The 16,799-nt window shown below is 46.5% G+C and overlaps 1 protein-coding gene across 1 annotated transcript in view; it reads left to right on the top strand.

Moving 5' to 3' along the window:
* LOC111838742 (cadherin-18-like) overlaps positions 1-15,245 on the top strand; it is a 154,718-nt gene extending 139,473 nt beyond the window's left edge. Inside the window, exons 11-15 of the mRNA XM_072710476.1 lie at positions 883-1,137; positions 4,068-6,389; positions 7,957-8,042; positions 11,547-11,594; positions 12,028-15,245. Coding sequence (XP_072566577.1) covers positions 883-1,137; positions 4,068-4,573 — 761 coding nt within the window. The 3' untranslated portion in view covers positions 4,574-6,389; positions 7,957-8,042; positions 11,547-11,594; positions 12,028-15,245. The remainder of the gene's footprint in view (positions 1-882; positions 1,138-4,067; positions 6,390-7,956; positions 8,043-11,546; positions 11,595-12,027) is intronic.
* Positions 15,246-16,799: the final 1,554 nt, after the last annotated feature.

The following is a 16,799-nucleotide window of genomic DNA, read 5'->3' as shown; positions in this document are numbered from 1 at the left end:
GCCCCGTGCTTCCGGAAAGACTGAATGATGGACAGTCCTCCGGAGCCACCTTTCCGAGGTTTATTACTCGCCGGGAAATGCAGTCGCAGAAAAGGCTGGCATTGCCTGTCAGCCACCAGCACGCCGTCCTCCCCGGCATCTCTAGCCGTGATCCATCTTGCAGAGGGTTACTTTGCCTGCCTGTCGTTTCCGTCCATAATCAGTGATTGATCGTGTTTTTATTACCCGCTCGGGTGCCACGTTTCAGCCATTTATTGTGTTTCTGAAACCCGCCACGTATCGACGGAAACATAACGCAGTATCGACCTTTGGCTGGACCTCCGGCGACTCACCCCCCACCTCCCCCCCACCATCCACATCCTGGCTCCTTCCCTCTAAACAGACTGCAGCTTAATTCCCTCCAAAAGCAGCCCCCTATTCTAGCCCACCCCAGTTAAACAACTGAGCCTGAAAAGGGGGGGGGGTGCTATTGACAGAATACTCTGTGTGTTTCAAAATGGGGCTTTGGAGAAAGACCCTGTAAATGTACCAATAGAAGTCGGAGAAGTGCATTGTGGGATGTGGATGACAGTTCCGCAACTCCTCTGAAGGGAAAAATCGGCTTGGCGAATCACCCCCCCCCCCCCCGCCCACACACTCACAACTTTTTTCACACTGCAAGGGGTGTGTTGCACTGGTATGTGTTTGTCTTTGTCTGGTATGAGCTGGTCTTGAGGGCCACAGCCTGTGGCCCCTGGTGGTCATGGAGTGAAGTGTTTGGCTGTCTGTACTTCTGTTTTCGCATGAGTATGACTTGGGACTGAATTTTGGGGTCATGTTTGTTTGCCAGTGCCTGGTTGAAATGAGGTTATCTGATTGGTTGATTTATGTCCCGCCCCCCAGACAACACAGCAAGCATTGTGGCACGGCGCCGACGGTTCAGCCGCACGAGCCAGGAGTTGTACCGTCTGGCGGTGGTGGTGCGGGACAGCGGTGAGCCGGTGCTGAGCAGCACGGGGACGCTGACACTGCGCGTGTGTGCCTGCGGGGGCACTAGCGGGTCGGCGCGGACCTGCCAGACTGGGGCCTTCCTGTCATCAGCCGGCCTCAGCACCGGGGCGCTCATCGCCATCCTGCTCTGCGTCGCCATCCTGCTGGGTAAGGCGGCACACGGACATGCACTGCTCCGCCTCGCATTCGGAATCTTCCGATGTGACCAAGCCAAACAGGCGGGAGCCACAATATCCCATCCCCTCTTTGTTATGTGAAATGCCACTCTGACTCGGCTACAAGTGTGTAATTTCAGCCCGTTTGCATAAAAGGAAACAACATTAAAGTAATTCTCGGTTGCTCCGGCCAATCAGAACAAAGGGATATTTCAAACATGTAATTGTATTCCAAAGCATGCGCCCCCTACCCCCGCCCCGGGTATCAAGCGGGCGGGAACATCAATGTCACGTTTGATCAGCGGATTGCAATTTTTGTGAGCTGCCAGAATACAACTGAGGCCTGTTATGATGAAATTACAGCTTGCCGTTGAGGTCGACCCCCCCCCCCCCCCCCACAACGTCTGTGTGTGGAGGTGAGGGGGGGGCATGGCGGCAGAGGCAGGGGGCTGAGAGATCACCAGCATGATCGCGGAGCTGAGACGGCTGGGGAGCCAGAGGACTCACTCCAGAAATAACAGTTTAAGGAGCGTCTGCTTCTTTCGGCATCTGAACAGTGGCTAGTGAGACGCTTTCCAGACTCCTCTGTGAGTCAGTCTCGCTTCATCCTCCCTGGCATGGACACGGCGCCCCCACCACGCAGGCAAAGTGATTGTGGGAGAGGGTTATGCTGTCTTCTCATGCTTTTGTGCTGGTTTTTTATTAAATAACTGTTTCATAGGTGCCTTTTTTCTTTTTTAAACAGCCCCAGATTGTTTTTTTTTTAAGTCTGCTGTCTGCAAAACATCCCCCAGCCAACAGATGGCTGATAAGAGCCGTTATCAGAGGCCACCGCGACTCTGCCTGGCCTCTTCATTAAAGGGACGCCGAGCACTTCCCGTCCAGCCACGCCGACACTAATGGCCCCATCCCTTTAAGTGCCGTGAAGAACCAACTCACTTGCGCTGGCCCCTCCTGTCTTTATTTAAGCTTGAAATGCTGTGGGTGATGGATCTGGTTAGATTTGCTCATTGTGACCGCGTTTAGGTCGGGTATGAGCTTTATGCAGCATTTTACTGTGTTTTCCACGCTATTTTGCTGCCATAGCGTCACACCTGGACCCCCCACAACCCTGCATAGGATAAGCGATTACCAAAGATGGAGGGATGGAGAGATGGATAGGTGGATGGATGGATGAATGGATTCATTCACAAACATTTTTTATAACCTTCATTTCAACATCATTTTAAGGGTATGCGCAAGTACACATGACTAGTATGCTGGGAGTACGTACACTACACTGCTGTGGGTTGGGAGTAGTGGCCAGAAGTCGTACTAGCCGGTGGGGGGGGGGGGGGGGGGGGTCTGGGGGAGTCCCCCTAAAAGCCTCAAAAGCAAAATTATATATATATATATATATATATATATATATTAGGACTGCACAATTAATTGTAAAAAATGCAATCTCGATTCACACCTCTATACAATCTCATTTCTAAATTACAGCGGTGCATTATATTGCATCAGCTAGATCAAGTCAAAACTACTTTTCCCCCAAAAGTCTCAAGCGTTCCACAATTCTTACTTTTGGTACTTCAAGAAAGTATGAAAAGTAAGGTACTTCAAAGGTGTTGGTTTTCCACTGGCACTGGTGCTGAATGACGCAAGGCAGGGTATTTTGTACTGAATTCGAATAATGGCTGTAGTGTATTATAGGGCTGGACAATGTGCAACATTAATACCAGCATCACATGTTGTGCATATTCAATTCTTGCTTCCCCAATCAGCTAGATTAAGATCAGGCCATTTCTTACCTTCAGTCTGGTATGGATATTATAGCGCATGGAGTTTAAGACTCGCTAAAACATTTTTACTCAGTCATAGGGAAAAAATGTAGAAAGTCTTGCAATTTTAATGATTATTCCTTTTCAAGATCTGGATATCTAGTATATGTTTAAAAATCAGTTTAAAGTTTTACCTCCACTGCTTTTGCCTGAGCAGTGCATGCATTCCTGAGACAATCATAATCATTTTCATCGTTGCTGTTGAAATCACTCCTAGACGGGTTTGTGAGAAATTTATGTTGAACTCCTCTTTTGTTTCATAAATACCCCAAAATTTATTACAACAAAATCACTTTGCAATACTTAGAAATTTTCCAATACTGTGCTGTCATAGTATATTATACAAAATACTTTATTTCTTGTTATGCTTTCCTGATCTCTGTTTTTTCCGACCAGATTGCAGTTAAAGCTTGGGTCACTTAATTTGTCCATGCATCCATTATTTTATTTTATTTTATTTTGTATTATTATTATTATTATTATTATTATTAACCTATTTATCATTGTTTTCCAGGTGGCGATTGTATTGTGTGTCAGAGCCAGGCTATTTACATAACAATTTGCGATTGACAAAGAAAGCCTTTCATGTCCCACCCCAAACCACTGAAGTACTAAAAAACGTACCCCAGCTGGTTTGGCTGTTTTGGTTACCCTAATTGAAGAGTCAATTGAACGTTTCCTTTCTGTTGTCAGGAGTTGACATGCTGGTCCTAGATCAATCATATGTTAGCCACAATCATGTTTTGTTGTGCAGTTTAATGAGTGCAATAAACATTTAAATTTGAGAAAAAAATATTGTTACAGACTATCGTGATCTCAATTCTAAGCAAAAAAAAAATTGTGATTTACATTTTTTTCAGAATTGCGCAGCCCTAGCTAAGGAGCAAGCTACCGATTTTCTTTACCTTTTCTGAAGTGTTTACAATATCCATCCCTCTGCTGAGCTGGTGTGACTGGGATTAGCACAAAAAGACTTCCACCAGTAAATTTTAATTGCTGAAATGCGGCATTTTTTCCAGCAATAACCGCGAGCAATGTTCCGCACAGTATTCCTACATTCCCAGCATTCCCGTGACGCCTGTCTCTCTGCCGCCCACAGCCATCGTTGTGCTCTTCACAGCGCTCCGCAAGGGCAAGAAGGAACCGCTGATTGTCTCGGAGGAGGACGTGCGGGAAAACGTGGTGACGTATGACGACGAGGGCGGTGGCGAGGAGGACACAGAGGCCTTCGACATCCTGGCCCTGCGGAACCCGGCCGGCGCCGAGGAACTCAAGATCCGCAGGGACGTGCAGCCCGAGCGGGTATGGCGGGCGGTGGCGCGGGGGTCCCCCAGTCCCCCCGGCCGCGTGGCAGACACAGTGGATGTGTGCGCCATCCTCTCCCGCCGCCTGGAGGAGGCTGATAACGACACCAGCGTACCGCCATACGACTCCCTGCAGACGTACGCCTACGAGGGCCAGGGCTCGCCCTCCGAATCCATCAGCTCGCTGGGCTCGCTGGCCCCGCCCTCGGACCTGGATTATAGCCACCTGGACCAATGGGGACCCGAGTTTCAGAAACTGGCGGAACTGTATGGAGAAGACCAGCTGGATGGCGCCCCCTAGCGTGCGTCGCTGTACGAGCACCCCCACCCCCCACCGCTGTTTAAAATAAAGAGAGAGCCTTTGCACCACTGGCCGCCATGCCCATTTACTGTAAAAACAACAAACTGTCCTTTTTTTTCCAACTGGGGTTAGAGGAGTGGGTTCAGATTTTCAAACAGGAATGAGAAAAATAATTGCGATTCTGGGAAAAAAAAAGATATTTTCCCTGGTGTATATTTTTTATTGGTCAATAAAGTCTGTAAATTCCATAGAACTGGTGAAATGTGATGCAAGGAGTAAATAATGGACCCCCCCACCCCACCCCCTTTGTGAGCTGGTGATAAGTGATAGATAGTAAGAGAATGAAGGTTAGGGAATGAAACGGCGATGATGGGAAAAAGGAAATTTGTTCCACGTTGCGTAAAAAAGAACACATTCAGATTTCAGTGACGAATTAACTGGATTTATGTTGTCCTGATGCTGTCCTGTAGGCACATATACTAGGGGTGGATTGAGCAAGCAGAATTCTCCGTGTGTGTAGTGAGAATATTCTGACTACAGCCACTAGGGGTCACAGTGGTTAAAGAGTCCGATTGATTAGTGCAATGGGTTCGACTTGAGGGTAGTCTGTGACTATCTGAAGGGAAACTGGAATCTGGTGGAGATGGTGGTGATGATGATGATGATGATGATGATGATGATTATTGTTGTTTGTCAGTGGCTTTGCTGTCCTGATCAGTTAATTACGTCCCCAGTTCACAACCCAAGAAGCACTGATATCCGTGACTGTGTGGTAAGTCTGTTTGGTGGAGCTGAGAACAGAATCGATTTCCGGATAATTAAGCAACTCGCTGAAACGTGTCGGGGATGCTAGTCTCTTTTTTTTTATTCATTCTCTCATCCCCTTCTGATTAATTCACATACCTGCCTTTTTATGCAGATCTTTTCCCGGGGATGAAACTCACAGAAAGAAGTGTGACCCCCCCCCTCCCAAGACACCAGCAGTGAGTTATAACTTTCACTATCTGTCCATCCACCTCCTCTGTAACCACTGCAGATCTCCAAACAGGGGACCAGGACTTTTCCAGCTACCATTCGGCATTAATTTTGTTATTTTGTTTTGGTTTTTTTTGGGTGGTGTTGTTCAGTTATTTATACACACACCCTTTCCCCATGTGCTTGATGCCTGAATATTCTGCATGAATTATTATTCAGCCTGTCAGTCTAGAGCTGGAAGAGTGAGATGAGACATTTCTGTGTGTGTGTGGGGGGGGGGGGGTTAGGTTTCTATTACATAGTAGGGACCAAATGGCCCCTACATTGTAATAAAAACCTGTTTTTTGGCAATGTGGGGACCATTTTTCAGGTCCACGCAAAGATCTGCGAATCCATTCCAAAAAGTAAAAATTTTGTTTGGTTACTTTTGGTTAAGCTTAGGGCTGGGTAGGGATTATGGGTGTCATGTTGGGATTAGAGTTTTCCCCAGGGAAATGAATAGTCCCCACAAAGATATAATTACAAAGCTGTGTGTGTGTGTGTGTGTGTGTGTGTGTGTGTGTGCGCGTGTTGCTGTTTCCCTAATACTGGTGTTATAAACCTTGTCTAGGTGCATGTGTGTGTCACTCCCCAGAGTAATAGTGATGTTCACCACATTTACTCCTGGCCGATGTGATCCTGAGGCCCTCGCAAATAAGTGTGACCCAGCATTGATACGGCTGGTGTTACGCGGTGCTTAACCACAGCCAGGCCGGTAACCAACACCGGGAGGCGCTCTCGTAATCCTCCCATCCATCCATCAGACCCCAGAAAGAAGCCCCACACAGAGAAGCTGAGATTGGTGAGTACTCAGAAAATGGGGAGGGCGGCGGGCTGGTTTCTACTGGAACACAGGTGAAAGTATCTAAAGCTTAACTGCAGTCCAGTTACGGAGCCCACAACTGGCATAAACTGACTTACGCTGAAACTGACTTACGCTGAAACGCTACGCAGTACTTTTTCTAACTGACTCCTTTTGCACCCTCCCTCCCAGTATCCTCAGTGAGTGTACAATAAGCCTTATTGCTGTGCTGTGATTGGTCACTACAAGTGGGCGGGAATTTGGAGCACTGGGGGGGGGGGGGGGCAGTCTCAGATCCAACTCTGGCGACCTGCCTGACTAAACAGTCTAATTGATCCTTTTGTATGCTCCGACGTATTTCATTATAGGTGATTAAAAACCCCATTACGGCAGCGGGTCGGTTAGGGGATAATAAATCTGCATCTAAGTAGCCCCCCCCCGATGCACTGGGGGCCTGAGATGACAAACTGGGATCAGCCCCTTGTCAGCGGGAAGCGAGAGCTGTTCACGCAAGCCGGCATGGGATGGGAACAGGGCGTGCATCAGTATGCGTATCCAGATCACGGATTATTTATTCATGCCGGAAAAAGGCTTTTGGCCACAAACACACCACTGTTCAGTCTGGCCCATAATGCAGCTGCCCTTGGCATCTCCAAGTGCCACACACAGCCTGTTAGACATTGTAATCCCTGTGCTGGGGGTCCGTGTGAAAAGTTGAGTTGTCTTTATCTTGCTGAATTCAGTTCCATTTAATTTACACATGTGGCTCTGTGTCTGGATCACTTGAGATTTCGTGTTTGCGTGAGTCTGCTCTATATCGTCACACAGCTAATTAAGTCCGAGCAGGTCATTTTCAAAGCTTTGCCCTGCTCTCATCATCTCTGTGAAAACAGCTTTCCTTCCTGTTTTCCCCGAGTTTCCCAACACTGGAAAACTATGTACACCAAACCAAAGGACGTAGAGTGCTTGTGATGAATATATAGCTGATTTATTGTCAGGAATGACTTTCTTATTGGAATCTGACTGTCCTTTGATTAAAATAGAATTCACAGATCGACGATAAACAAAGACGCGGATGGAAACGTCTCATTTTCTGCTGTAGGGAGACGGTAAAGCAGGTGGCAGACGGCAGTCTGACACCATAAATGATTCAGCAGCCCTTGAATCATAAACGACCGTCACCGCTTATTCTCCTGCCTCCAGAAGCCTCAAGGACTCATCAGAAATGACAGGCATTAAACATTCATCCTTCTAATAAACGATAGCGAACGCCTCTCGGGGGCCCTGTCCTTTTTCGGGCTTGTCGCCATGGTGTTCTGCGGAGTTCTCGGCCATTCAGGATGCGCAGAACAGCAGAGCCCATTATGCAAATATCTAGTTTTGCGATTAAGCTTTCAGAAGGTTGTTGGTTCAAAACCAGTCCTTGGCAGAATAGTGACATTGCCACGGGGTCCTTAACAAACACCCTGCCTTAGGCATAGTGATTTCAGGGATGTGGAAATTTGTTGGAGGGGCTATTGGCAGCTAAATCTGCCAAACTTCTTGCTGATGGTTTCCTCTTTGCCAGACTTCTTGCCACCAAATGAAACTGCTGCTGAATAGCGGAAAGAGCTGCTGTCAATCTGCAGGAGACTCCTGCATCTTCCAGAAGAGGTAGGATTTCTGCTGGGAGGCTCTCACCCCCCCCCCAAAAAAAAAAATCCCCCTGGGGATTTATATGTGTGTGTGTGTGTGTGTGTGTGTGTGTGTGTGTGTGTGTGTGTGTGTGTGTGTGCGAGCGGGTTTACCTATCCTTATGGGGACATAATGTCCCCACAACGTGATATATATCCGTTTTTTTTTTCCCTTATGGGGACCGGTTTCCTGGTCCCCATAAGGGAAAACTCTATTTTATAAAAATCGGTGACTGTTATGAAAAAACTAAAAATGCAAAAACTCTTGTATTTTGTTAGGTTACTTATGGTTATGATTAGGGCAGGGTAGGATTAGGGTTAGGGTAAGGGTTAGCATTTTTCCCATTGAAATGAATGAGCGGTCCCCATAAGGATATGTTTACCCTACATGTGCGTGTGTGTGTGTGTGTATATATGTCTGGATTAGGTTGTGTATGTGTTGTGTTTGCACGTTTGTACGTTTATACATGTGTCTGATGTGTCTGGAAGCCGTTTGGCAGCTCAGTGGAGACCTGCTGTGTCATCCTCATAACTATGGATCTCCTGCCTTTACAGGCTTCGGGGTTCAAAGTCCTGTAGGCATTTAAGGTTAGTAAAGAGAGGAATTAAAAGCTGATGAAAGGCTTTCAGTGCCTTCGTCTGCAGCTTGCCTGAGAAGCGCTGAAATGGAAATAAAGGAGTTGGCCAGAGAGATGTTGCTTTTATCTATCAACATTTTAATCCCAAGCAACAGAGTATTTTGTTGCAAGGGCTTAGAATAAAAAAAAAAAGACAAGATGTTCCAAGCAACAAATCATGTTTTTAACTGAGGTTTTGCTTGTGAAATGTAATGGGGAAAAAACAAAGAATGAAAGTTCCATTTAAGCTGCAGAACAGTAGAGAGCGAGCGGCTCCGTGTACTTAGTTCCTCATGTCTAAGGCAGACGTCAAAGAGCCGAGTTTATTTTCTTATAACCCAGATCTGAGTGTCGTGGGGAGCCTGTTTTTGCCCTGTGGGACCTGGTGTATGAGGAGATGATAGCATGACGTCCTGGAAATAGCTTGTTACTCCCCTAGCTGGATGGGGGAGAGAGGAACATTTTGGAGAATTAAAGCCTCGTCTGGGATGAGAGGGACCGTCCTGCCAACTACCGTGGGACAGCTGTCCAATTGGGAGATGATCACATGCTGGACCTGAAGCACACATGGACATGAGCAGCGGTGAAACGGTCGGATCTTCAGACCCACAGGAGGTGGATGGAGCATGGAATGAGGCGGTTTTAGTATCACCCTTATTAGTGAGCTCAGCAGAGGGGCTGCAAAATTACTATAATGTTTTCACTTTTTTTTCCTTCGTTGCTGATGCATAGCATGGGAAAGGGCACATTTCAGAGAGGTACCATAAAATAGCTGAGTTTGTCATGAATGCACGCTTCTGCTGACCTCGAGTAGAAACAGTGCAGGTCCCAGCACCTTCTGCTTGGAGACAATTATGACAACAGATCCAGCATTAGATCTTAGGTGATCTGAGCTGTGTGGAAGATAGGAAGGAGATCACGATAACAGAGATGGAACATAAAGGGATCTGGATCCAGTAAGTGATGCATGAGAGGAACAATGATCTTTGAGGAGACAGGTTCTTGGCGAATGCAGTGATAGCATCCAGTTTCTATGGCGTCGGTCTCCATGGCTACATCAGTTCAACACCATTAATTCTGCTTGTCCAAACATTTGTATGCTAGAATCTCTGTGTCAATCAGGTGCTGTCTAGGTGAGCCTCTGAAACTGTCATGACTTAATATTTGTCTTTTTTTGTTTTAATTTTAATAAACTTCATATTCTGGTTGCTACTGTCAGAAAATCATGTTTATTCTGTTGTTTTTGCAGTGCCAGTCAAAGGTTTGAACACACCTACCGAAGTTGGAATGTCTTCTTGTATATATATATATATATATATATATATATATATATATATTTTTTTTTTTTTTATTGCGTAGTTTAAGTTTAATTCAACTGCATGCAATTCTAGACTGTACATTCACTATCTGGTAGAAATAATGTGACCTAAATGGAATTCTTTTAGGGATACATGGAACCATTCCCTGCTTGTACCAGGGAATTCCCAGACTGACCCAGCATGATTCTGGGGATCAGGGGATTTGGCCTGAAACAGAATTTAATTTCTCTGTAATGGGGTCCCCAGCCCTGCCCCCAATGGACTGGTAATCCATTCAGGTTGTGATACCACCTAAGTTCTCGACTGCACTAATTATTTCTCTAATTGAACTATTGCAGTCTTCTGCCACACCACTAAGGTCATTAGCTACCTAAAGAGAGGGAGGCCCCATAAATCCAGTGTGCAGTGCCAGGATGGGTGACGGAGTCACACCCCTCGCCAATGCAAACACCCTACCCCATCACCAGGGTGAGAAGGATTTCAGGAAAAGCCTCTTGGGACGCAGCCAATGTAGGATTGCGGCTAATCCGCACGACAGCCATTAGTGGGACATTTGGGCGTGGATGTGCGACGTGTTTTGGGCTTGGCCTTGCATATTCGGCCGTAATTCGCATGCCCCGCTTTTCCGTGTTTGCCTTACGAGGCGGGAGATGAATTGCGACTGGCCTGATCTCGAATCCTGGCCCAGTGCGTCCTGCCAAGCGGCAGCGGGGTGTGATCGATGGCAGCCCGTCTCCATAAATCAGCTTAAGCACGAACAAAGCCAGACTTTAAAGTGCGCCATCTTTGCGTATGTATTATTTTTTATTTTTTTGTCTCTTGTCCTGCTGTAATTGCTGGTGTCATTTAGCGAAAGGACAGTTATGAAGCAAAGATAATTGGGCCCACGTTTTTTGCCTTTTTGCGTTGCCTTTTAAGATCAGTGCTGGTCAGGGCAGTGTCTGTACGTCTGGAACTGCAACGTGACGTGCGTCTCTATTTAACTAAATCGATATGTGTGTCGGGGGGGGGGTTGCTATTTAACAACCACCCCCCCCCCAGCCCCCAGCCTTTGGGCGGGCGTCATTTACAAATGAGGAAATCCTGCACATTTGCATTAACGATCCGCCAAGATCGACCGGCTCTGATCGTCAGAACGCCGCTGAAATGAATCAGCCGCGTTGCTTTTTAACTCATCTATGGCGAGGAAGAAAGATCCACTGTCCATCCAGGGACATATATTGAATTCATTTATTAACAAAAGTGTGGTGTTAATTACACAGACAGGCTTGTCACAGCTACGCTTTGAAAAGCATCATAAAAAGCGATGAAAAACAGTGAAATCTACCTGAATAACGGAGTTTGAAAGGTATGCTTGTAATGGGAGCGGACGTTGCATTTGACGTGGTTATTATCTAGCCGACGTGCATTTCTGTGTATCGCAGTAGCATGACTCTCTTCCCGGTAAGTGGTTTGTAAAATGGATAGATGGATCGTATCTGCCTGGCGGCCGTGACCATCATTTTTATTTCATTATTTTCTTTCTGTTTTATATTTTTTTTACCTTAGTTAAGTGGCCGCTGAAGCACTGTGGAATGTAGCGATGATTTATAAAAGGTGAGTTTTTTTTTCTTGAAAAACAAAACGTATCTGCATGGAATTAAAGGGGAATTAGCTGGTAGCATGAGATAATTAGCAGCTGAGGTGAGGGAGATAATTAGCAGTCATGTGACTCTTTGGCTGGTGCCGCTGAGTAACAGGTGAGGTGACCAAGGGGGAGGGGCGGACGGGGGTTATCGAGACTCCCGCTGTTCCCAGACGCTGTCCCCCGCGGTCTTAACAATGGAAGATTCGATGTAAACAGCAACTCGGGCGAGAATCGGGAAGGTCGGTCAGGATAAGGAGGTGCAGCTTTTAATATTTTAATTCAAGGACCCGTGTGGAACCGTGGAGATAAGAGGATTAAACGGCAAATGTGATCCAGCGGCTGGGAGAGCAGCAACGCAGTTCCTAGGCCCACTGACCTTGGGATTCTGGTTTCTGTAAGCAGGTATGGGGGTCCGGCTGGATTATCCGTTTTGTTTAGCAATCAGCAGTCTGAGTCCTGGGCAGGGACGTGGAAGGAGCTTCAGGTAAGCGCCGGAATACTTTGCAAAACTCTTAAGGACAGGATTTCTCACGGTCCTGAGCAAATGCGGACACACTTTGTAGCTGATAACTCACTGTTTCTTCTTTTTTTTTTTTTTTTTGTTAATCCCTTATTCTTTTGGGAATTACCTGGTACCAGGTGGGAGAAAGAGTCTCAAACGTGCGACTGAAGGTATCAGACGGTGTGGGGAAATCGGCCCTTTTCCACACATGGGGAGACACGACTGGTGAAGGATCTCAGACACGACACTCAGAGAATCCCGCCAGAACAGGGACGGGCTTTTTAGTGCCGACTGGGGCGGGGAGCGTGGTGAAGGTCAGGGTTCACGGGAACTTTCCCCTACAGGTTTAATGGCAGATTAGCTGTCGTCACCATTAACCACCCAGGTTGCTGGTGGACTCCTGACTGCTTTTCCCCGCCTTCTCCACTGCCGTTCAGTCACATTTTATTATGCAGAAGCTATTCACGTCACGGGCTACATTGCTGATATTATCTCAATTAATCAAGCACTATTGAGAAAGTCATTCTCTTTTTCTGTGCCTTAGGTCCTGTTTCCATTAGAGTTTTTGAGAGCGACATTGAGAGTCATAATACAACAGCTAGTCAATACCTAATGTGACAGCAGCTGCTGATTACAATTAGGCAAATTATGGACTAGGGAATGGGCATTTTGAATGGGAATCTTGCTGACTGTACAAGGAACAGGGTAGGAAATGTTCTGTGTGGAGAGAACGGACAGGAATCAAAGGAGGTATCCTAAACAATGTTTAAAATTCATCTGGAACTCTGGTTCCATATCCAGGCTTGTTTTTCAAGATTGTCCTCAAATATTTTCCAGGCTGACAAGGTATGTTTTGGACTATGCCAGTGACTGCATAGAATTAAATAATTCAATCAGCAAAGATGGTTTAATATAAAAGTATTCCTTCTGGTAGGATGGGGGGGGGGAGGTGCAGTGATTATTATAAAAATGTCTTATAAGTTTCTCTTGAAGTTTTAATAGAAATGGGGCTTACGTATTTTTACTTAAAATAGCATTATGCTCTTCCCGGTAACACCAGTAGCTGAGACAGGAGTGGTAAGTGAAGTGTTGGTTTGTGGTCAGCCACACCCGCAAAATCTGAAAGGTCACTTTTTTATCGTTTTTTCATGTCTGCGATATGTTATCGACATTACCTTAACTAACATACCTTTGGAGGTGGCCACATCTGCTCAGCGTCTCTCTGATATTCTTGCTTCCTTTCCAGCAGCTGTGTAGCCGAGAAGGTTCTGTATGGTCTTCGGGCACTGGAGGTGCAGGCGCCGGGTCACAGTTCGGCCAGCTGACGAGGTCACTTGTATATCTGGTGAGGAGCTAAAGCTCACGCATGGTGAGGTGAGGCACAAGAGCAGCGCTGTAGCCTGAATACGGATCCACTTCACGTCAGACCATCACAGACAGAAGCCACTTAAACTTTAATGATCCTCGTCTCAGTCCGCCTCTGTCTCTCTCTTCCTCAGCGTGCAGCCTGCTCCCGGCTCCATTGGTGCTGATCCGGTCCTGAATACAGATACGGTGCCCCTTCTGGCCGTTTTGGGTGAGGATGCTCTGTAACCACGCCCACCGTGTTGCCACCGAAGCCGAGAACAGCTGGGTGTAGTTGCTTTCCGAGTGTCGTCGCACCCCTCCGTAGGCAGAAGAACACCGAACATAACCTGGAAAAATGTACAGACGGTCCCTTGAGCAATTCAGGATTAAGGGCCTTGCTCATTGATGACATCACTCAGCCGGCCCTGGGATGATTCAAACCGGTGACCTTCCAATCACAGACACGGCATCCTAACCCGCTGAGCCACGCCAATACAAAAAAAGACAAAAAAAATAAAAAATGAAAAACAAGCAGCACGCAGATAAATGCAGAACACATACAGGCCTGAGTATTCCGGAATGAAACGGACATACGGTTCGGTCACATTTCAAGAAAAACAGATTTCAAAGAGCTCAAAGGCCACCCCTTTGCCCAAAAAATGAATCAAGCACGGGTTGATAAACACGGCTGTCACTTTCACGAAGCACGGTTTTATCTCCAGCATGGATTTCTTTAACCAAGATGATTACTGCACAATATACTGCTGGCTCGGTAGTAAATCGCAGAATCGTTACTGAATCATTAAAAGACACATACAGGCAGGTCACCCATTCTTTTGGCGTCGAGTTCAAGCAAGGCTGGACTAGCCATTTGACACACTGGGCATTTCCCCAGTGGGTTGATGGGTTTGTGGGTGGGCAAAATTTATCGGACCCCCCCCTCTATTCCCCCCAAATCAACAAAATGCATCGTGGCCGTGGCCCCAAAACCTGATCAGCAAAATTTACTGAGACCATGTTTGTTGACAGAGCTGATTTTTCATTCCAGTCAAGCCAGGAGTTTTGGAGTCCTTGAAGGCAAAGACCCGTAACCCTTGGCGAAGCATCGTCGCCAGGGCAACCAGGCACATGACCTAGCCTTACGGATGCCCCATAATTGTAATGCATTACTGCAGATGATATTCAGCCAGAACATGCAAGATCTGCTCGGAATAGATGAAGTGCTTTGCTAAGGAGCACAATAACTGCACCCATCTCGGGACAACTTTCAGGTGCACTTATCTTGTGGTCTTGGTTGAATCAGGTGACTTTAAAGTTACACCTTCTAACAGCAGCTCCGCCAGAGTGGGTGAGGGGGAGGGGGGGGCATGTTTTATGTTTATCTTTGCTGATACTGCACGCTGACTGGCTGTTGATTTGCACCTCCTTTTCCACAACACACCTCCCTGATAACAGCTTCCCTGCTCATCTCCATGGCAGTTGACAGTGCCGGTTCTGTTTGTGTACAGTGGAGAGCAGTCAATATGCCCACGGTTCCATTCGCCGGGATTCATGCCTGACAGATTGCTTTGGCATATGTGCGATTTATCAGGTGCTAAATAATTTAGTCTGGTTAAAATATTTACAGAGTGGGAATCCATTCAAAGTAAAGGAACAAGGAACTAGAAAATACAAATATCAGCGGCGATAAGGACCAGTCTGGCCTCATGACCAGTTAACAAAATTTCCATAATGTTCTCCTGGGATCAATAAAGTTCATGTTATCTCAAAATATGTGCTGTTTACTCATTTAATGCTCATTTCCCATCCTTATACACATTCCCACAGCTTCTGATCTCCAGCTAAGCAGTGACTCGCAGTACCTGCACTGTCCTGGTGGGGTTTCCTCTTATACAGTGTTGTCACTTCCTGTTTGGTTGTACCTCAGGGATCCATGCTTGGTCTGCTCTTTTTTTGGGGAGGTGTGTGGGGGGGGGGGGCTCAGTCTGTGATCTCCACATTTCCAGCTACAGAATTCTTTCAAAAGCCTCCTAAAAAAAGTCCAGCATCATCCTTACAGGAAGCCCTAGATCCTCCTTGGTGAGCAATACACACAATATAATGCAATACTGATAAGAACATAAAAAATTTACAAACGATTCGGCCCATCAAGCTCAATTGGGGAGAACTGAACTAATTGCTCACAGTTGTTAAAATCTTATCTAGCTCTGAAAGGAACCCAGGGTTTTAGCTTCCGCTACACTAGCAGGAAGACTATTCCATACTTTAACTACGTGCTGTGTAAAGAAGCGCTCCCTCAAATTCATTTTAAAATTCTCCCGCTAATTTCCAATTATGGCCACAAGTTCTAGTATTAAACTAATATTGAAGTAGCCATTTGGCTGAACAGCATCCAGACCTGTTAGAATCTTATATCCCTGGATCATGTCCCCCCTTAAACTCCTTTGCACGAGGCTAAACAGATTCAGCTCAGCTAACATCTCCTCATAAGACATTCCTCTAAGACCAGGAATCATTCTTGTAGCCCTATGTTGCACCTTTTCTAAGGCAGCAATGTCCTTCTTAAGGTATGGTGACCAAACCTGATCTGTCCAATCTTCTCAACACCATGTTCCCAGCTGCTGTTCGTGGTCACGCTCATCTCTCATCTACGTGGGTTGAGTTTGACCTTTCGGAATGTACTCCCTCTCCGTCCAAGCCTCCAACTTTCGGCGTTCTTCCAGAGCTCAAGTGACGGCTGGGTCTCAGAAGAGCCCACTTCAAGGTCACCATGCTCCTCTACACTAAGACATCTCCAGGTCTCTCTGCCCCATGTACCCTCTTCAGTAGGAGTCTGAGCACTGTGAATGCTGTTCTACAGAAGACAACTGGTTAATTACTTTTATAATGATCACCAGCAGGGGGTGCTATTTCCTAGGACCTGCAGGACTGTGGTTCAATAGCTCTAGGAGAAGAGTTTGACAGTGTGTGACCTGTAATTGAGCAATGCCCAAAATCTGTCATCCTCCTCAGTCTGCATTTCATTAAAAACACACTCCAGGGGGCGCTCTAGCTGCCTCTGGTGGCTCTGTCTTTTCTCTGAGCATTTATTACTCCCTGCTGAGTGTCTTGACCCACATCTGTGCAGAATCCAGAGCTGGCGAGCAGAAGAAGAAAGGTGCCATTTTATTTTAAGGTGCTGGGATTAAAAAAAAAGAAGAAAAACAGTAAAACCTGGGATAAATGTGAGAATATAACCAGCCAGCACAGATTCCGGACTCGGGGACTTTGATGAGGTCACTCTGTCACAGGTTATTTTATTGGATCTGGCAGGATGAAGGCAGAA

The sequence above is a fragment of the Paramormyrops kingsleyae genome, chromosome 4, assembly GCF_048594095.1.
Source record: "Paramormyrops kingsleyae isolate MSU_618 chromosome 4, PKINGS_0.4, whole genome shotgun sequence".
Taxonomy (NCBI): domain Eukaryota; kingdom Metazoa; phylum Chordata; class Actinopteri; order Osteoglossiformes; family Mormyridae; genus Paramormyrops; species Paramormyrops kingsleyae.
Note: the sequence above shows the minus strand (reverse complement) of the source record. Positions and strands in the feature narration are given on the sequence as shown.